The following is a 21,443-nucleotide window of genomic DNA, read 5'->3' as shown; positions in this document are numbered from 1 at the left end:
TCAGTGCTGAACAGTGCGAAAAATACATACTTCAAAAAGTCTAGAACAGTGTAATTTGCTGCTGGAAAAACTCACTACAAAAAAAACCCCAAACCAGAATGAAGCAGTTTTTTTTAAAGTAATTTGTACTCATCCGACACGCTTTAAATTAGCTGAAGATTCAGCGGTGAGGGAAGAGGGCAGGGGGGATGAGATGGGCGTACAAGCAGCAGAGATTTCGGGTTAAAACTGCCTCTCTATTCGTATGGCTTTATACTAGTTTTACATGAAACAGCGACATTTGATGGATCTCTGTTTAATCTAAATATAGCCCAAGAAAAGTCAAGTCAGTACAGCGTTACACTCAGATAAAGGAGAGAGTCGGGTGGGTAGGCAGACATTTAAAAAGTCACTTTATCAACGTGTTTTGCTAGCAGTGCTTGCCGAAGTTATTTGGCTGCATGGAGCAGAACTGCAGGGTTGGGGATGTAGCATGAGTAAAGTGCGACCCACTCCTGTCAACTCCCTTCTCCGGTTCCTGGAAGCGCCCGTCGCTGTCACCCTCGCTCCACCCAGAAAGCAGCGGCTTTCACTCCTGGGGATCCCACGGGGGACTTGCTGAGGCACTGAGGTGAAGCAGAGCCGGGGGGATTCAAGTGAGAAAATAGTAACCCTGGTGACTGAAGCAAATCCTCACTGAGAAACTCACTCTGCGTATCTTACCTTCACGCGTGAGTGACTAAGACTGGTCCCTGGGCAGGCACAGAGCAGAGACAGGCCCTTCCTTGAAATCCACGGGCTAAACAGGTGGGACAAAGGGTGGGAGAGTAAAACCAGCCATTCTGGCAGGGAGCTCCCAGCCTTCCAGCTCCTTTCCACCACCCTCCCGCTTTAGCTGCGTTAAGCCAGCCAGATGCACGTGGCTATTCCCCAAGCTGGTTTTGTGCAGGGAATATATAACTGATGTTCTCATCCTTTCCTCATCCACGGCTGCTCAAAGACCATCTCGCTGCCGTGCCCCCCAGCCACAGATCTCACACAGAGAAGGTTTGGCTAGGCCAGTCTTTTTGTTAACTATTGCAGCGTATCCAAGTGGTTCAAAATGGCATTTCTGGTCAATGATGTCAGGCGACACCACCTGTGCGAGGGTTAAGGGAAATCTGAATAGGAGTAAAAAAGGGTGCTAGTCTGGTTTAGTGGAAATGATTCCTGTCCTCTCCGTGAGGAGAACAAGAGGGTCCTGGTCTGGGCCCCCCCAGGATCGTATTCCATGCTGGCAGTTTCTGTTTCTTGCTGCCCAGAAAAGTTTTCCCTTTGGGGATGAATGCACCATGCAAGTCACCAGCCGAGACGAGGAAAGAAAAAGCTGGTCAGATGGGTTCTTAAATTAGATGGACAATGAATGATGAGTCTGTTCCAGCCGAGCAGAAAGGGACGGAGGGAACAAGGGGCCCTTGGGAAGGCAACAGGCTGCTGATCTGAGGCTTGGTTAAGGACAAACAGGGCTTGAGTCGGAAACACCTCGAAAGAATGATCAGATCCTCAGGCACTGTAAATCGGCTGAAGATTTACTTACAGGGGGTGAATTCATTAAACGTGAAGTACTGGGTGCGTGTTTCCACGTCCAAATTCCCTTGGCACAAGAACACTCGAGACAGCATCATCCTCTGTGGCGACTGGAGGAAAACTTCCCATGCAGGAGCGCGTGGCTGCTGCCTTGCTCCCACGTGCCTCAGTTTCCCCACTGAACAATGGATCCTGGGGGGAAATTCAGGTCAGGAAGTAGGTCCTTGTGAAGCTCCCACGCTGCCACAAGCCTCAGGGTGCACAGTCTAAATGAGAAGGAGAGCTCGCTGATGGTGTTGAGGGAAGGGGATTAATCAGCAGGAGCTGACAGCAGAAGTCCAAACTTTCATTAATTAGAGGAGGGCACAAGCTGACTCAGGGAGCCTCTCCCACACTGCGCTGGGGAGTGTGTTTCTGCAGTCCCACTCTTCCGCTCCCTGGAGACAGGGAGTTTCTAGGTGCTGTTTCAAATCCCAGCCCTGCCGTGCAGAACTGTGTCACATAAGATGTGACACAAGACCTCCCCCCGGGGAGCAGCTGTGGGCCTGCCAAGAAGATAAACGTGTTTGGCGCTGCACAAATCAGGCCGTTGCCACGTCAGTGACAGGAAACAGAGCCCAGGACCAAACCTCTCACAAGTTTTTCAGAAAAGGTACCCCAGAAACACAGGCAACCCTCTATCACACATCATTTGTGCTGGAGAACTTCCTTTCATGGGGGATTTAGTACAGGCTATGAATTCTGCACAGGAATTCAAGTAGTATGGCAGAACGAAGCCTCATGGCTGCAAACACAGAGCAGTTTAGAGCTGAATTTAGAGCAGAATTAAGACGTAAGGGGAATTAGCCATTGGCTTTGTGGCTGCTACATCACCTCATGTTTTTATTGGATCTGAATGCTTTTCTAAGAGATCTAGCACAGCCCAGATACGTCTTATGAGCTTTGATACTGACATCGGGAGATAAAATTATCTGGCTTGTCCTGTGCAGATCAGACTAGACAGTTCCTTCTGGCTTGTAAAAGAATCCATATGCATGTATATATAGGAACTGGCATAATGAGACCCCAGTTTCAGTCACGGCCTTCGACACAACTATTTTATAAGTAAGAAATATACAGTATTAACCCTGGGTTGGTGGGAATATACCTTTTTTTCTTGGAAATATTTGGATAAGGATCTTTCTTCATCCTTTTGGCTTAGATGATGTGCCTGGTTACCAAACACAGACATCTTCACAGGAGATTCAGCTCTGGTTTAGTTGCGTAGCAGGGTGTCTTCCTCCAGCACCACAGCACTAAGAAGAGTCTGGAGAAAATACAATAGTATAGACCTTTTGCTGGATAAAGCCTGAATCAACAGACCCAGCTGCCACTGCATGTTTTGGGCTGGAGGTATTTTGTGTACCTTATCTGTGTTATGGGTGCAGTGAAAGCTTTCGTAATTAGTCTTCTGGAAGATGAAATGGCTGCAATGACACTGGCAAGTGCCATTTTCAGCCTGCTCACACAGGATTGAAATGGCTCATTAAGCCATCTGCAATCAGTGGTGGGGCCCTAAAGCCTGGAATACTCGATACGCTGTCATACAGCAATTTTCTCATGTGAAGAGAAGCAAGAACAGTCAGGCACCTCTTCCCTCTTTCTGCCAAATGAGCTTTTATTCTCTTTTTTTTTTTTTTTTTTAAACCTGTTCCCTTAGAAACAATCAGCGCAGCCCTTTCACCCCTGCTTCTCCTCCCCATGCTGTACAGTGCCATTCTCTGCTGCTCCCCGTGGTCTCCCTCCCCGCTCACATTAAACGAGCACGGCCCAGGCTTGCAGAGCCCTCTGGTAGCGTGCTGCGGGAGGGATGGAGATGCTTATGGCAGACATGCTGCAGCAAGGGAGGTGGCACGTGAACCCCCACGCTGTGACCTCAGTTGACAATTATACTGTTGTCACTAACGAGCCGTGGCTGTGCCCCTGTCATTGGGTTCCCCCCATCTGCTCACCCGAGGGAGCTGTCAGGCTTTAGAGGCTTCAGAACGCCTGCCTGGTTCAGCTTCTCCTCACATTCTCGCAAGGAAAATGTTAACCCCAGCCTACTTCCAGCTCCAGACTGAACTCCCAGTTTCACTAGAGCATTTCATAAAATGAAATCACCCTGTTTGCTGGAAATGCATCAGCTCTTACTGTCAGTTCCAGCAGCTTCTAGCCAATTTATTTCCCAGAGCTTAGAAAAGTTGGAAAGGACTGAAGCAATGGATAGGAACATGAACCTCTCCATACCAGATTTTCTGTGTTGGAAAAGATTACATGATCTACAGAGACATGTGAACCAGGGAAAAGGTTCAGAGCACATCTGTGATTGAAATAAACCCAAAGAAGTTCAGTCTGTGTCTGAGGTGTGCCAGTTCTGTCTAAACTCGGGTCTCCAAAACACAGATTGGGATTTGGAAGATAATGCTACATGAATTCACACTATTTGTCCTGTCAGACCAGGGTTCTTACCGGCAATGGCTGGCACCAGCTCTCTGCTGAGAAGGTCCAAGAAACCCTGCTGCACACTGATCGGGGATAACTTGCTCCAAGCTCAAGTTTCCTCCTGATCCTGACAAAGGGTGTGAGTTTAAATTACATTTCACAAAAATGCATTGCCCTGCAAAGTTGTTTTTGTTTTGTTTTGTTTTTTTAAGTGAAAAGGTCTTTACTAAAACTCTAGGTCTTCTCTTCCTCCACAAGAATGTCAAATACCATTCTGATCTTGCTAGTTTTCTGCTAGGCCTCAAGAAAAGACTCAGGCAAAGACATCTGCAGCCTTGCATTTGATAACTGCCCTTCTGGATGCCTTTTTGTGCCTCAAGCAGGATGCTTGTATTTACAAAGATTAGGAACCTAGAAACCTTTTCATTCTCACCTCCACTTTGGCTGCTGCTTTTGTAATGCATTAAGACTCCTGTTCTCTGGAGAAACTATCCATGGGTTCCTTTCTCACTTTGTTCACACTGGGAACAAAAATTCGTGGTGGGGTACATCCTGTGGGAGATAACATTCAGTGGGTTTGGTTGTGTGGAGGACAGCTCTGCAGGGATCAGATGGTCAATCCCGTATCTCTTTGTAGTCCTTATCCACCGTGGAAAAACGTATGAGGTGAATTTCAGGAGGCTTTGGCTTCCTGTCATCCCATAAATACTCTGGAGAAAGCACCTTGGAAGGTTTGTGGGAGAGGAAGTGCCTGTTGAGATGACTTTCTTCCTGCCAGGCTGCCATGATCCCATTGGCTTTGTCCGTCAGGATGGTCATGTGGCAAGTCTTGGTGAACTCGTAGACTTTCTTGACCAGCCCTCCAAACACAGCTCCTCCATAGTAGAAGTCCCCTTCTCCATCAGGGATGTGGGCTGCTGAAGAGCTCCTCCTCTCATAAGGGAACTGGCTTCGAGGAACGTTGAAGTAGCCGGGGTGTAGGGCTGCTACTATGTCCCCCAGGGTCTCAGGCCCCCAGGCGTTGTAGAACACCATGTCAATGTCCAGGCAGAAGAGGTAATCCACCTCCCCATGGCTCGTCTCTGCTATGTGCTTGTTTATGGCCTCCATCCTGCGCATGGAGATCTCTTGCCAGCTGGGGTATTTCTTGATGGGGACAATGACAAGCCTTCGTCCAGGTTGCAGCTGGACAGTGGGAATTGTCTCGGGGTTGTCAGTGAAGATGTAATAGTTCACCCGATAGCCCTTCATGAAATGCTTCTCTGCGGACTCCAAGAAGCGTCCCACAAACCTTGTGTACCTGTGAGACAAGGGGATGCGTGGTGGGTTCTCACGGGTACTTTAACGAATGGAAGAAGACGAGGGGTGGAGAGCGCTGACTGGCTAAAGCTGCAAGGATCCATACTACACATGCAACAGGCAAAGTAGAGGGCAGGACAAGGAAGTGGATTCTCCCTGCTTTGACCAACCAACCACCTATCTACAGCTCTAATTCCCAAGGCGCATGCTGGTTCTTCCAAAGCACTGACCACACTTCAGGTGCCGAGCCTGTTCTCTTGTAGGCTTGTATGATTACAGGCACAACACATGGGCATAAAAAATTACTACAGATTGGGACAGATCTCAGCTCTGCTGAGGACAAGGAAAGCCAAAGTGATCTCTCCACCGAGGAATTACACAGTACATCAACCCAAGAACCGTGCTGGCCCAGTGGTTCACTCACTTCCCGATGGCAAAGGCCGTCACCCCTACGGTGAGGTTCAGTGGCCTGTAGGCACTGTCTAGGACCTCAGCACTGAAGGTTCCTTCCCAGATGATGGGGGCCAGCCATGGCGTGACCGTCAGCACGTCCTGACGCCTGAAGGAAAAGAAAAGGGATGTTAATGAATTGTAACTGTTTCTTTTGGTTTCAAGGCCAGTAAATGGGAAAGAAACACGAAAAACAGCAGCTAGAGGAAGAATGTGTGTACCAGCATTAACTCATTAGGGATGGTATTATGTTCAGATTTTTTTTTTCCTTGCCCGCTTGTTTGAGGCTATTGAGCATGGACATTTCAGTTCCTGGGATGAAATTAAGCATTGTTTAACGAATTGGCAAAAACCCAAGGATCTACTAAAATCTCATTTAAGCTCACAGGACTTCTCTGCTGAGGAGAGTTTAACAGCCACTGAACTCCCAGAACGAGAAGCTGTGCATATTTGCTATCAGTCTGATGCAGATTGCTACATACAGATTAAAACACACGTAATAATATGAAAATTACTATGAAAATATACCCCATTTCTGAGTTATTAAAGCACAGCTTGCGGCACGACAGTTTATTTTTCCAGTATTTATAAATAGCTTTAACACATTCAGATATGATTTAAAATTCTGTATGTGAGCCAGCATTCAAATGTCTAACAAAGTTATAGAAAAACCTTAATCTCCTGTGTGGGTAGTGGAAATATTGCATATACATGCAGCAGAGTCTGATTATGCCCTGTTACAGCTATGTGATGCTATTTCACCTTTCTTGTTTTCAGGGTTTCTTTCTTACCTTCTTGAATTTAAAACAAGATGTCATTCCTGATGTGTCCTGCTCACATCTGCCCCAGACCGTAACCTCTTTTAAATGAGGTCACACACAGCACACGGCCAGGCTCGGAGGCTGAGGCAGTCTCCCAGCCGACAGGCTCCCAAGGCAATAACAACACAAGAACCAAACCAAGAGACCTGTGGGGAGCAGTCGGGTGGCGAGGCAGCAGTCTGCCTTTGACCCACAGCTAATACCTTCACTCCGAGAACAGCAATTTCACTCCCTCCTATAGTAATGCGTATGTTTAAAAGATTAAATTATATTGGAAGAATTATTTGGTTTGTAGAAAATGTACTAACTGATCTGTTCTCTTTCTGGGTTAATTATCGGGTTTTGGATCAGGAGAGAGAAGAGGAAATCCGCAAGTTTGCTTGTTTGCTTCTCTAAGCAGGGCTCTCTTTCATTTCATTTTTAAAGGGCTGTACTGGCTTTCCCAGTGACTCATTTCCATGGTATGCATCCTCTCGGGTAGTGAACTCCCTTCAGAAGACAGAGAGCACTGAAGGCTACAAAATTCTCTCCTCATTTAGTCCACTCCGTACTAACTGATGTCGCACATTAATTTACTCCAACATGGGAGAAATATTCAGGAGGTCTGTCACGTCCTGTTGAAACAACAAGGGGGGGAAAACCAGATACGTACCAATGGGTGTGTTTATTAACACGCAAAAGAACGGTGGCTGCTGCAGGTGAACTGCTAGGGAAAAGTCAGGTCACAGGAGCTGGACCGAAGGAGGCTGCTAATAAACACAAGCTGACAAGAAGTGTTTGCCTAAGTCACTTTGCTGCTGCTGCTGCCTGAAACCTTCCATGCCTGTTTAAACTCCCTGGTTTGACTGCTGCTCACAGAGACCCGTCTGTGTGAGTGCCTGCAGCTTGTTCCAGCATAAGATCCAGCAGGTCAGCTGAAACCACTGCTGAAGGTCATACAAGGCACCTGCTTGATTTTGCCCTGAAATGGATTCAGAGCTCTCCCAGAGCTGATTACAGCTACAACACAGCTCCAGAAGCTATTTCTCTCTGTCTTCCAGCTATTGTAGATCTCCCATCTCAAAAAGAGCTCGTGGTAGCAGCCACGTAGGCCCGCTGTGCATGTGTGCTCATGTATTAAGCGGGACTTTGCGGTAGGTGTGTTACCAAGAACACAGTGATAAACCCAACCTCGTACAGCACAGGCAGCTGGAGACATTCCCACACAGTTTGGCTTCTCAGGGAACGTGCCACTGGTCAGCGCGTACCAGGACGTTGAAACTGTGAGTGCCACAGAGCACCCAACCCAAAGTCAGCAGAAACAAACGACAAAGTTCAAACAAAGCAACTTACTTTGGAGCCAGCACTCTTGGCTGCTGATAAAATAATCTGTAAGAAGGAAGAAATAGCCACTGAATGATATTGAATATTCCTGGGTGAAACAGCAGTTTAAAGGTCAGGAAATAAGAAGCCAGTACTTACTGGGGGAAAAACTGGATTAGCTTCTCTTCTGTATATTGGAGTTTCATGGAGCTGTGGGATGGGGTGGGAAAAGAAAAGGATTGTAATGCTTTTCCTAAAATACAAACCAGGTTCAGCTTCAGGACCTGCTGCTGTACTAACAGCTGCCCAAGTCCTCGCCTCGGCTGCTGCGCACACTGTGCCTGGTACAGAGTTAGACACTCAACTGCACGTCCACTCAGGGGCTGTCAGAGGAGTAACAGCTTTGGAACAGAGCACACAACAGAACAGCGACAGAGGGATGCTGGCAGCTCTCCACGTCTGTGGGTAAATCAGAGTTTTGGGGTCAAAATCTAGGGAAGCACATGCTTACTGAGGACTGACAGTTTTGGTTATTTATGTGCTCCATTCCCTGCGTAACTGTTCCTGTTCACGTGGAGGGCTGATCTACCTGAAATATATCACACTGTAAACAGCATTCAGAGAAATAACCATCTTACTAGACACAATGTTTTGTAGTGGCTTGAAATAATCAGAAGTGCCTCTATGAGAGATCACCTTTTCTGTTTGCACGTTTTGTTTTGTTCTTACAAGCTCAGGAGGTCACAGTAAAGGATGGGAAAAGCTGTAGCTTGTCACGTTACAGCTATGGCACAACATGGCAGTGAAATCACTTAGGCCATGTACCCTCCACAGTCTAACTTCTCCTTTATGCAGCTTTGAAACAGTTTTGGGACCCACACCGAGCCAGCTAACTGTACAGTAGTTTACATCACAGAACGAAGCTGACTCCTTAAACTGTAAAGGTTCTAGAGAAGCAGATACCCTTTCATTTGTTCAGAGCAAGCTTCTGGTCCACGACTCAAGCATTGCCATAACACAAATGCAGTCCTAAGGTGAGTGGAAAGCACCGATCGTAGAGTGGTGATGATGAACATGATGAGGGGACTGGGGGGTTATTCCTAACTCTGCCAGAACTCCTTATATGAGTCACTGCACCTCTCTGACTTACGATTCTGCATCTAGCAAGCTGGGATACTTAATCCACATCTCAAAGCACGGTGAGATCCTGTGTGCACGTGTGTGATTACACCCCGATGGTAAAGCCAGTGTTAACCTGCTAGTCATGGTCTCTGTGACCCACAACAAACAAAGCCCCACTCATGCTCTACAAATACAGACCTGAAGGGCAAGCAGACTGCAGTGGGAAAGGTGAGTGACTAATTATAGGTTCTTAAAATAAAGAACCAGTGACTGACCACCTGTTGATAACTACTTGTACTCAATGAAGTACAGCTCCTGTACCAATGATGTCTGTTACTCATTACATACAAAATGGGATACTTACAAGATTTCGGGGCAAGGAAGGTAATACGGGAGGTAGTGCACCTTTCCACTCCCAGCTGTAATCCTGTGATAGCAAAGAAACTTTTTAAGATAGGTAACGTTCAAAGATACCTTCCTAGGATTTTCCAAGATCTGGGAATCTGGCACAGATTTTGAGAAGTAACTCTAGCTAACTGCATGTCTACTTTACTAATTCATGCAGGATCCAGTCTATTCACATTTTAATGTGATATACTGCTGCTAAAGCATCAGTGGGAAGCTCAGGACCAACCAAGTCCAGGAGCATCCAGCCTGTAACATCAGTAGTTGTTATTATTATTATTATTATTATTATTATTATTATTATTTACATCAAGTGGTCTGCAAGATGTAGGCCTACACGTTTGTGAAAAGCGTACCCCAGTGGAGACATGCAAGGCAGTGCCCAGAATGGATGGATATGCCATGTGCACCGATGGGACATACTGACACTCCCTGGATTTTTAAATGCTACATGGGCATCCTTTAATTTGCAGAGCAAATAGGCTGCATAGGCTTTTTTCTCCCTTTTTTGTTCTGATCACAATCTACATACATTTTTATATGCAATCACTTAACTACGGGTGAAATGCAGCTACTCACAATATGAAATAGAAGCAAATCGCCACATCGAAAATAGAGTTATTAAACATTTAATAATCATTTCATAGAAATGCCTGATCTCAGATTTTCAAACAATGTTTGCGTTTGCCTGAGAGAATCTGTAAGGCATACTCAGTATTCTCAAACCCACAGTCACTCTCAATGTCTCAAAGCCAGGGTGTTTCATAGCTCCTCAGCCATCCCTAGTTACACTGGAGTGAGTCTGGACTGTTTGAAGAGACAGATCATCATCTCTCCAGGCCTAAACTGAAATTAACTGGAATATTCTGTACTTGAACATTTGTTTGTGAGTCAGACACGACGTTCGCAGCCTAATTCAGACACAACTGGGCTTTTTTTCTCTCTCCCTTCAGAGGCTTCTCCCTCTGTTAGCATTACTTTATTACACGAATTACTGTTCTTTCCCTACAGCTCTAATAGCGTCTTTCCATAAAACGCACTGCCTATATTTTTCTGCTCATGTGCTTTTTACCACAGTGTAGATATAGACGGGATGTTTTATATATGACCAAGCTTGCCAGCAAATGCTTACCAGATAAATGCGGTAACAACAAAGAGACAGACAACAGATCCCACCACCTTCCTGGAAATCATGGCTTCTAGAGTAGGAGAAAGAAGGGCAACTTCTTACTCACAACTTTCAATCTGCAGAAAACAAACAAGCAAGAGAAATTGGCTATAAATATCTCACTATGACAGAAACGGATTATTTTATCATAACAGCACAGGCTCCCCAAGCAGTTTCATTTTAATTCAGTCTTTCTGAAATCAGGAATATGGAAGGAACCAGGCTGTAAGAGCCAGGCCACTTAGTCGCTGTAAACCTTTTGAGAAACCTCTCCACTCCAGTGAGATCTAATCACAGTTATGAAGTGCAGGGGGAGCCTTTCTTTTTGATCCTAGCTTCTGTAGATTCCACTGATTTATTGAAAGCACACGCCCTTTGCAGTTTAATAAACTCACCAAAACCAATCACGTCAGGTGATACGTAGAGCTAACAGTTACCACTTTAGCTAATGAACTCAGGACCTGCTGTTGTACTGACGGCTGTCCAAGATTATTTTATCTTTTACAGAAAAGTAACTGCCAGAGGCAGCTCCCTCCAAAGGTGCATGCAGGAGGAAGGTAAACCGAGCTCTGACACAAGCAAAGAAACATTAGGCAACCATAATAATTCATATTAGCTATTTCTCTGCAAGTCAGAGAAATTACTCCCTTTTCAACAGCCATAAAAATCCACTTCCTCTAGCTCAGCTGCCTACCTTAAAAGCTCAAATTAATCCCTTTTCTGTTCCCAGGGAAGTAAAGGTTCCCGCAGCGTGAACCGTGGGACCTGTGACCAACACACAAAGCCTTTGCATGTGGCCTCCAAAGGGGCCTGTCACAAGCACATTCTCTGTTAGAGGGTACATTCATGATTACCTTGAGTGAAAACAGAACTAGGGTCCTGCGGGTAAGTCCCGTGTGTGTGCAAGCTCACTCCCGCCTCCGCGGCATCCTCTGCGTCCATGTAAAGTGCTCTTCTGCAAAGCCAGCTTTGCAGCCTGCTGCTGCAGGGATTGTACTGCAGTCCTGAGTTAGAGGAAAGTGCTTCCTAGCATGTGACTGGAGCCTGGGGGAAAAAAAAAAAAGGCTGTTTGTCAAACTCCTATTTATAGACAGGCAGTAGCACTGATGTTAGTGGGAGGAACTGATACAGGGCACTTCTTTCAGGGCAGCTGAAGAATCACAGAGATCTTCCCTGTCTGGCCCTCGGTAAGGCACACAACAGTGCGAATGGATCTGAAAAATCAGTGGCTATTTTCCCACTTTTAGTTTCGTTATGAAAAGACAGGTAGCAAAAAGTTCCTTAATTTGCTTTACTATGCCGTACTGAAATCTGCTCTGGTGCTTCTTCCTCACTCTCCTGTTAACCAACCTATTCAGCTTTCGCCAAGAAGCATCACAAAATCCCACTTTAAAAGAAATGTTTTCTCTCTCTCTCTGTTGGCATTCCACCATTTAAAAGCTCCGTGGATTCATGCTGAGCAGTTCTGGATTCTCGCCTAAACATGCTGCAGATCCACAGATGTGGAAGGATTTGCAACCAGCCTTTCCCCTCTAGCTGTTACTCTATGTTTTGACCAGTTTTATCTAATTCCTGGGCTAATTCTGTAACAAGAGCTGCTACAGCAACGCCAGGACTTTTCTGTGACCTTGCGCTTGATGCCTCCAGCACATGCAACGTGGACAAGTGTGCAGAGGGTTCCAACAGCTGCTTTTCAATCCTCGTTGGAGAGCTGGCTCGAGATCAGGTGAGTGGGCAACCCGTGCCAGCGCTTCACCGCCCTTCTCATCAGGGGGCTTCCTCACTCCATGCAGGACCTCACTGGCTGCACGTCAGGTCCGTGCCTTTTTGTGACAGTGACCATCCACCCGGAGACTCCCTTTCCATACCTGAAGGCTATGATGTTTCCTTCCCTCTTCAGTGAGGTCAACCATCACAACTCCTTCAAACTTCCTTGTAATTGTTAACTTCAAGCCCCGTGATCAGTCCATTCTCATGACAGGTCCTGCTAAACCGAACCAAATACTTCTGCTGAGCCCGCAGCAGTATTGAGTAAAGCAGGATTAACTCACAAAACCAAAGTGCTGTGACAGTTCGCATGTTCCTGTATGATACTTACCTACTTTGCAGGAACACAGCACTGGTGATGACATTCAGCCCGTGGCCAAACGTAATCCAAACATCTTTTCTGCAGAACCTCTCCTAGCCAGGTCTATGACATGTAGAACCTTGTATTTGACTTTACAGAATGATACTCCATTTTCAGGATTTTTCTAAAACATCAAGCCTTGACTGAATTCTGTTTTCAGTGGTGCTTGCAGCCCCTCCCAGCTTGATACCACTTCCCAATTTCATGAACATCCTCTCAGAATTTTCCCCCAAAGCATAAGTGAAAACCCAAGTCAGCAGCGCTTTGCAGAGAGTCTCCCGAGGATTCTCATCTCCTGCACTTGGCCATCCTCATGCACTTACCACCACGGCATACAGAGACTGGGAGCACAGAACAGGGGTGGTGTGGAAGGACAGAGGATAGTGAACAGATAAAATAAAGGAGAATAAAAATTATGCTCAAATTAAATAGTAAAATTAACACAGAATAAAAAAAAAAGATGGGCCTTCTGGTTATTTTGGTGCAGTTTCAGCTATTGTAACAGGCATAGCATACTTCCATGTGTCTTTACAGAGTAAACATCTAATCCCTCAGGAAAAGTAATCCACATATTTTGAAATATTGCATCATTAGGAGCACAGCTGAGGCATTGCCCCTTTGCTTCAGTTTCCATGTTACAAATCTGCAACAACGCCGGAGCTAGATGAGTTTGGAATGTCTCCCTGCCTCTAAAACCATCTCACTGACATTTACCGTATTTGTCCTCAACGGATTTAAAACTCTAGGATTCACAATGAATGCAAACAAAAATGAAATAGATGTGGTTGCAGTTAAGGACAGAATCTCCTAACAAACTGAGCTGGAATTGTTTTTCCCCTACAGCAGCCCCGTGGTGCTGTGGTTGATGCTGGGAGCTGCAGGGTGGTGCCTACTGCTGAGCGGTGCTTACACAGCACCAGGGCTCCTTCCGACATTTCCCCCCGCAGTGGGACAGGGTGGGCGAGATCTTGGGAGGGGACACAGCCAGGACAGCTGACCCGAACCGACCAAAGGGATATTCCAGACCATGTGATATCTGCTCCAGTGTAAAGCTGGGAGAAAGGAGAAAGCGGGGGGGGAGTCACCCTTGGTCCTCCAAGGCAACCGCTCCGCGTATGGCAGCCCTGCTTCCTGAGAAGGCCCTGCATCGCCTGTTAATGGGAAGTAGAGAATAAATCTGTTTTCTTTTTTTGCTTCTGCACGTGGACCTTTGGTTCGCTTTGTTTATATTAAAACGGCTTTTGTTTTACCCACAAGGGTTGGTCTATCTTATTTTCTTTCCCCTCTTTGCCCTGTTGAGAAAACAAAGGGAAGGCGGGGAAGTGACCGAGCAACTTGGTGGGTACCTGGGATTTAGCCAAAGTCAAACCACCACACAAACGATAGCTAAAGCCTTTTTAATAGTGACTCAGGTTCCTTGAACTTGTTCAGAGTCTTTTTGGAAGCGATATGGTTGAAAGCAGCTGTGTTACTCTGAAGTGAACTTGCTTGACCTCCCAGAACAAAGCAGAACGTTATCTTCAAGCTCTGCCTTGGAAAGCATTCTGGACTGCAGATAAATACCTCACTCGCAGACCCGTCCATGGAAAATATTCTTTGCAGATCAACTATTTCAGACTTCTAAACCCGTAGTTCAGATTTTAAACCTGAAATAGCAAGCTGTGAGTTCAGTGTCGTTCAGAATGTGAAGAGAGGAATATCCGAGGGAAGTGCTTTGTCTCTGCTGAAGATAAAGTTTCCTTGCTGGACTCCATTATTAAACACGCTGCTTTGACTATTACAGCCTCAGGCTGTGCCATGACACAAACATTCAGCCATGCCAGAGTCGTGAACGTGAACTTCAGTGCAAATCCACTGCTCGGGCTCCGAGCTTTCCAGATTCTCATATTGCAGCTAGCACCACAAGGAGTTAGCGTTCCACTGGCTGAGATCCGACTAGGAAGCACTGCACAGAGGTCTACATTTTATTTACAGCACATTCATCAGATTTTGTATTCCAAGAAGTAAAAAATGACTCCTTTCACCACTGCACTTGTTCAGTGCAGCAGAAATTTAAAAAATTTAAAAATTCTGTGGGACTAAATCTGTACAATCACTGACACTAGTACAAAGTTGTCAGTGTACATCAACGGTGATCAGAAGGACGTCAGCAAGATTGGGCTGACTTCACTCATAGAGTCTCTTGATCTTCCAGACTGATCGTTTCCACCACTCTTCCCAGCCTTGAACTGCCAGCAGCTGAGCTGTGCTTTTTTCCCTCATCTGGGAAAACTGCTGCTCAAGTTGACATATGTATTCCTGTATAAACAACAAAAACAATAGTAAAGTACAAAATTGGTAGTGATAAAAGGTAATTTTACTTTGCCTAAATCCAGGTCCTGATCCACTGTGTCAGAAAATTGTGTACAGGCCACTTATTTTCTGCTTTTGACAACAGAACTATACGAACAATGAATTATTCACTGCCTTCTCCACCCCACCCCGTGTTCTGTTTAAAAGACTTCTGAAACTCAATTACCAGCAATATTTAGATTTTGCTAAAAATGCAAGATCTTCATCTCGCTTCCATTAGCTCCTAAGTTTAAAGAGCTGCCTCCTCCACAGAGCAGAGAGCAAAGCATGCATCTCAGACGCAGAATGCACTCTGGCTTTTGCCCAAACTCCCTAAGTCACAAGTATGAGCCGAACTGTTACAAAGCTGCAAAAACAGTATTGCACCTAAACAGAAACTTGTAGACTACCATGGAAACCTCAAGGCACCTTTATTAAAGGGTCCATGCTCCCAAATAGAAAATAATATATTTTTAAGTCATCATATGTTCAGGAAAATATTTCTGTGGTGTGCATTTACTCTATCACACCCTGCTGACAAACTATGGTCACTTCAAAACTGTACCATAACCAGGTGCTTCAGTACCACACCTCAATACATAACACGTGCAAATTTATAGTTTTGATGGCATTTGCCATTGCTGACCGTATTTTACATTTCCCTATTAAAAATATATTTATTAAAAAAAATTAATTCAGTTCACTGGGAGTACAATTTTTTCCAGGACAGACGCATAAACACTGATCATGTATTTCCTAATGATTTAACATAAGAATATTCTCCTAATTGCTGACCACTACTGTTTCACAAGCTACCAGCAGTGTGAGTCAGTCTCAGAGTTGTCTGGAATGTGTTCAGTCTTTTAGCAGAGTTAGTGAAGACAGAGTGATCATTTTTAGGGTGGAAACCATGTGACAGTTGAGGACGTGAGACAGGTATTAAGTATCTTACAGCCCTTCACCTTCTATGGACAAATCAGCCTTTGTGATCTAAGGCTAGAGCTGCAGGCTCTGCAAAGAAAGGTGAGTGAGTGAAAGCCAGCTGCACTGAAATGGCATTCTGGCAGCAGCTCCTTTTCGAATTGTGATGCTGCTGAAATGCACCAAGTGTCCTGTTTCTGACACTGTCCACACTTCTCTGCTGAAACAATTCCCCACTGGAATGTATCCGGAGGAGAGGGCTCCCTGAGAAACCAGCTCTGTCTGCTTTTGACATCGCAACGAAGCAGACACGAGAGGATTTCTACACTGCTAATAAGGCTTTGAGATCTCAAGACTCTGTGTACATTTAAAAATTATGCCTAGCTGTAATTTTCTTCCTAAAAAACCCACAAACAGTAGCAGCCCTGCTCACGACTTTCCCACAGACCAACCTTATAGGCAGCATCTCTCGCTTCTTCAGCTGCTATGTGGCCCAGCGTCGTCTTTGCTGTTGTGACTGACGCTGTTTCTTTGCACAGAATATCATCTGGATGGCCTGGGAGAGTAGTCCTGGGTATTCCCGGCCAAGTCCTTTAAAAGAACAAATCAACCAACCAAAAAACACATGAGAAAGTTCAAAAAGAGAGCAGATCATATTAATTCATGTTACTTGAAGTGCAAAAGATCAATTTTTTTTTTCTTAAATCTTCACCTGAAAAACTCACTTAGTGCAACCACCTTTTCTTTCAAAGCTTCAGATTCTCTGCACAGTAAATAGAATTCATATCTTCTGAGTGAAAATACACTCCAGCTATTTTCAAGCCTTTTTTCAAGCCTGGCTAGCAAAGTGGCACAGCAATAGTTTTGAAATTGTATTGCTCTACAATGCAACATGTAATTCACTTTTATTTGGATCCATTGCTACTCTTTCTTCAAAATCATTACCCACCCAAACCGCCCCATAATTAGTCAAATTGCATCATTATGATGAGCACAGTATTCAGCAGTTTCAAGTGCAGCAACAAACTCTGAGGAGAGTGCCTGGCATCCGTTCAGAGAAGAGGAATTACACAGAAGAGTGTTCAGGGTCTTCAGTCATTACCTGCTCCCACGTTCAACATCGCAGGTACATAGAGGGAGGCCAGCTTGTCTCTGAGGAGGCAGAGTAGATGGCGGCTTCTTTGGTGATTTGGTTTCTGGGAGATAACAGGAGATAGACTCAGTGGCAGTAGTACCATTGGTTTGCAGTGACTACATGCAGCTAGATGCTCTGCACTTTCAAGAAACAGCTCTGCCTGCTTGAACGTGCAAATCTTTCCATTGAAAGTACTAGAGCATAGAAAATTCTCCTCTTCCGAGGGAAAGTCTGCTGCAGTCTTTGAGTCAGAAGCAGAGGCCTCAACAAGCAAGCTCATCTTTACTTACTCGGTGCTTCTATGTCATCACTAGTGATAGTTTCATCTAAATCCAGCAGCAGTTCTTCAGTGAGTGCAGCCAGAGCAGAAACAAAGTTCCGAGCGCACTCTGCCGCACAGTCCTGTTGGGACACAAGCGAGAGGAATTCCTCTGATAATTTGATCTCCTCTTGTTTTAGTTGAGCTCCAAAAGAACTACACAAGTAGCCAACCTTGACATAAGGCTCCAAAATTGCACATAAAAGGGTCTAAAAGTGCCTCTCTGCAGTATTCTCAACACTACCCTACTACCTAAAGTACAAAAATGTGGAGTTCTGTGTATAGGTGCCCAGTAGCTGTTTATCTGGGTTGAGCAACCAATCCTGATAAAAACAGCTGTCTGTAAATGCATCCTTCTGCCTAAAGCAAAGGCCATTTTGAAATGTGGGTGCTTTGGGTGGAAGTGCTTTGGCCAGGCATTATTCTGAAACAGGGTATGTGTGTTTCCCTGTGTGTATGCAGAGCCAAGAGGAGAAGGAGGTATTACTCTGGAATTCAATCTCTACATACTCTACAGACAGCATAGAATTTTGACTAAGTGGCCTGGGGGAAGGAAACAAATAGCTTTAATGCTGGGGAACTGACCTTCAGGAACCCCAGGGGATGGAGTGGGCAAAGTGTTTTGATTCCTGAAGCTCTCCTGTATAATTCTGCTTATTCCAGTGCAGAAAAATGCCAATGATTTGCACTAACAAAACGCACGCAGAAGGAACTCTGCCAGGTATCTGTTGCCTGCATAATATAACTAACCAGAGGATGTCACTGTTGCTCCCAATTTAGATTTATATCCAATCATTCTACCCTTAAGCTCTAAGACATCCCTTCCTCGGCGAGTTCTATGACTGACACAAAAGGTCGGTCAGTTCCACAACAAATCCATGCACGTGTACATGTGCATATGCGCTTCGGTATATAATATTGATCTGATGCTGACACTACATCACTTAAAAGATACCATGAACAAGATTGCCTAAAATTGAAAAAGTTTTCCAGTTTACTTTTGATGGGGAGGAAAAACTGTATCCCAGCTGTGCTCTCCTTTCCAAATGCAACTTCTAAGTTCATGTGAAGCAATGCCTTTGCAGTTACCTGAAGAGCCTGTGTGTTGAGGTGAATGCCATCAACTTGATCTTTTTGTCTTTTTGTTTCCTCACAGCACAAAGTCTCCAGTTTAAGCAGGTTTTGGGGGTGGCCCAGAGAGGATTTTAACAGAGTCTTGTGCACAACCTTTGAATAAATATATAGGAAAGAAATGCTTTCAGCAGAGAATGTGCAATTGAGTCGTAGCAAGGAAGAAGTAAACTCCACACATTTTATACAAAAGTATTCAGAAAGACGAAGACAATTCAGTATTTCTTGGCTGTCTAGAGACAAACTTTGCAGTGCAGTATACGCCAAATTGCCTATCTGCTAGAGAACAGGGCCTCTGATCTCACATTGGCTTTTGTTTTCAACAAATAATAACCTCCCTTAGCAAGTAGCAAACAAGATCTTTTTACATCTTTATATTTTTGTTTTTTCCTGAGTTTTACTTAATACTCAGAGGGTCAAAATCTCAAGATACTACTGTGTAACATTTTCTGCACAATCTCCATTATGATTCAGTTTTCAGTTCTGATATTACTGGACAGAATAGACTGCTTTTCTGAAAGAAAGTCAATACTGTTATTTCATGACCCGTAAGTCATAGTACCTACAGAGGAGTGCACACTGTAGGAGCTGTACAGCCATACCACAGTGCCACAGCCCTTGAAGAGTTTACAGTCTAAGTGGAAGATGACAGGCAGAACTCTACGAGATTATAAAGATGCAGTTCAGTGCTGGAAGCAGGGAGAGCAGGGGCTGAATTACTAGAAAGAGAAAGCTTCCAGTAGAACTACACAAACTGCAAACATGGAAATGAACTCTGCAGCTAGCTCAGCAGCGAGTGATTAAGCAAACAGTGAGATTAATAAAATGTTATCATTCCAATGCATCTAGCATTGCTTGCACTGGAAGCATTCCAATACCTCCATGATACATACCCTCACTTTCTCCCATTCTTTCATTTGTTTATTGAAGCGATGATGAATCTGACTTATGGAATATCTGAGCTTCTGCTCGTGTTCTTTTAAAAGTCTGTCAGTGGCCAGTCGGGGGACGTAAGCGAGCTCCTTCTCAAACAGACTCAATTGATCTTGAAATTCTGTTTGGAAAAGAGAAGGTGTTTATCTGACACATTTGTTGCAAGGATAAAAACCACTTGGCTGAGTGGAATGTACACTGCAAGGGTCAAACCACCCGGAATTTTCTCTCACAGAGATTCTGTCCCTGCCATTCCTTTTTCAGGGTCCAACGCTTTGAGAAACATACACTCGCTAAAAAATGTGACCTTGTACAGGCCTTTCCACTTAGTCAAGGGCCCTTCTGCCATGCTTTTTCCAGCTGATAATATATCAGAGAGAATATTGACCCAATTTCCAGTAAAATCAACTGGAATTTTTCCACTGAGTGTGATGGATTAAGAAAGTCACCATAAATCACTGCAATTTTCAGTTTACATGACTGAAAAATTACATACACAAGAAATTAAAAGTCTTAACTGAATGAATTTACCTTTAAGACAGGAATTGTAGTAATCTTCCGTCTGTCTTTGGTATGACAACAGCGTCTGTTTGAACTGTTGTGCACAATCTTCAAATGTCTCTGGCAGATCTTCTGGCAGTTCCATTTGAGGATTCATTTCTTTGTAGAACTCCTTTGACAGGTAAAGATAAAACAGAAAAGTTGTTGATAACACATTCAAACAAGCCACATGCAGGCATATAACAGGAGGAGGGATACGTAAAGGTTATCAACCGCCCTCTGATCTGGAACCAGTTTTCTTCCTCTGATTCTGACATGCTTAGTTAATATTAATGAAGAAAACTGATTAAAAGTACCCATGTCGGTTATTACTTAAAAAATAGATGCACTAGTGAAGAAATGAAAATTTCTGCGTGGCCATCCAAACATTGTGAAGAACCAAATTATTTAGTTGACACAGGAGTTGACCTATGAAAGCAAAAGTGACTGAAGAACACTGTGTTTTCTTACCTCAGCAAGAGAGAGCAAGCTGTTATTGCCTGTCCAGAGGACATTCATAATAATCCCCTTAAATGTCCTGAAAGCAAACAAATGAAAAAATAATGAAAAGGACAATCGCACTGTAAAATAATCACATTGACAATATTTACCACTTTTCAAATATTTTCAGGTTTATTTTAATACTTTTTTCAGAGCATATGCAAACAAATACTCAGAATGCCGAAGAAGCTTCACCCCCATTCCCCATTAGTACAGATGCTCTTCAGAAGCAGCAAGGATTTTGAGCTTTTGTAAATGCTTGCTGGAGAAGGCTCCCACCTCACTGTGACAAATTCCAGCCAATTCCCGTGCTGAAAACTTACCTTAAGAGCTTAAGGTAAACCAAAAATATTTGAAGGTGGGTCTAGTTGTTTACTGGAAGTATTTTGAAACACAGTGTGGGACAAAATTCCCAAGCACTTAAACCTCTTAGGCATTAATTTTGATAGTTTTGCATGGCACATAGGAAATCTCTCAATTCTATATAGTACAACAGCTGCACATATCAAGAAAACATATGATAATTTTCTCAGAGAAGGAGAATGGAACCATTTAGAAATCTTCTCCTAAACAGTCTCTTCCTTATTTATTCCTGTAAATGTAATATTGAGCACAAGAATGCAGCGTATAAAATTTACTGATCTTCTTAGGGGTGAAAATGACTGAAAGATAGGCTCCTTTACATTTTTCCAGTCCATTTTTTTGTTAATGTACAAAATGGGCTCCAATGAGGCCACCCATTTCAGACAACACACAGCATAAAATGGCTTTTATATTCACTATTATTATGCTGTGAAAGGGAGCTGTTCTGTAAACACTCTGACCCATAAATATCCAGGTTAAATATGTCAAAATTCAATTGTGAACTCTATAGTCCATGATTATAAGATACGGGGCTTTTGCAGATCAACTTCTCTTTCTGCAAATAT

General features: G+C 44.3%; 2 protein-coding genes across 3 annotated transcripts in view; both read right to left on the bottom strand.

Moving 5' to 3' along the window:
- Nucleotides 1-284: 284 nt before the first annotated feature.
- Nucleotides 285-11,947, bottom strand: GBGT1 (globoside alpha-1,3-N-acetylgalactosaminyltransferase 1 (FORS blood group)). 2 transcript variants are annotated; one of them, XM_026860513.1, is made up of 9 exons: nucleotides 11,926-11,947; nucleotides 11,430-11,619; nucleotides 10,540-10,652; nucleotides 9,367-9,429; nucleotides 8,040-8,090; nucleotides 7,911-7,946; nucleotides 5,732-5,866; nucleotides 2,693-5,308; nucleotides 285-605 (listed from the first exon to the last, which is right to left on the bottom strand). In XM_026860513.1, the coding sequence occupies exons 3-8, from the start codon at nucleotides 10,599-10,601 to the stop codon at nucleotides 4,624-4,626; spliced, it is 1,032 nt and encodes a 343-aa protein (XP_026716314.1). In that variant the 5' UTR covers nucleotides 10,602-10,652; nucleotides 11,430-11,619; nucleotides 11,926-11,947; the 3' UTR covers nucleotides 285-605; nucleotides 2,693-4,623. The 2 variants fall into 2 exon arrangements, with proteins under 2 accessions (XP_026716314.1, XP_026716313.1); XM_026860512.1 differs by lacking the exon at nucleotides 285-605 and having other exon boundaries at nucleotides 612-2,851; nucleotides 4,442-5,308.
- Nucleotides 11,948-13,379: 1,432 nt separating this feature from the next.
- Nucleotides 13,380-21,443, bottom strand: part of CCDC180 (coiled-coil domain containing 180) — a 33,201-nt gene continuing 25,137 nt past the window's right edge. The window contains exons 29-37 of the mRNA XM_026860514.1: nucleotides 20,485-20,551; nucleotides 20,005-20,146; nucleotides 19,434-19,594; nucleotides 18,499-18,636; nucleotides 17,381-17,492; nucleotides 17,058-17,151; nucleotides 16,408-16,546; nucleotides 14,076-15,001; nucleotides 13,380-13,518 (exon numbers count right to left, since the gene is read on the bottom strand). Coding sequence (XP_026716315.1) covers nucleotides 14,870-15,001; nucleotides 16,408-16,546; nucleotides 17,058-17,151; nucleotides 17,381-17,492; nucleotides 18,499-18,636; nucleotides 19,434-19,594; nucleotides 20,005-20,146; nucleotides 20,485-20,551 — 985 coding nt within the window. The 3' untranslated portion in view covers nucleotides 13,380-13,518; nucleotides 14,076-14,869. The remainder of the gene's footprint in view (nucleotides 13,519-14,075; nucleotides 15,002-16,407; nucleotides 16,547-17,057; nucleotides 17,152-17,380; nucleotides 17,493-18,498; nucleotides 18,637-19,433; nucleotides 19,595-20,004; nucleotides 20,147-20,484; nucleotides 20,552-21,443) is intronic.

Source organism: Athene cunicularia, assembly GCF_003259725.1.
Source record: "Athene cunicularia isolate RWA chromosome 17 unlocalized genomic scaffold, athCun1 chr17_part1, whole genome shotgun sequence".
NCBI lineage: Eukaryota > Metazoa > Chordata > Aves > Strigiformes > Strigidae > Athene > Athene cunicularia.
Note: the sequence above shows the minus strand (reverse complement) of the source record. Positions and strands in the feature narration are given on the sequence as shown.

Bases quoted from the DNA above. Each gene is read 5' to 3' on its own strand.
- GBGT1 (XM_026860513.1), bottom strand. From the start codon at position 10,601: ATGATTTCCAGGAAGGTGGTGGGATCTGTTGTCTGTCTCTTTGTTGTT. The intron at 9,430-10,539 runs GTAAGCATTTGC...TTGCTATCACAG, and splicing joins GTTGTTACCGCATTTATCTG to GATTACAGCTGGGAGTGGAA. The intron at 7,947-8,039 runs GTAAGTACTGGC...TCCTTCTTACAG, and splicing joins CTAATCCAGTTTTTCCCCCA to ATTATTTTATCAGCAGCCAA.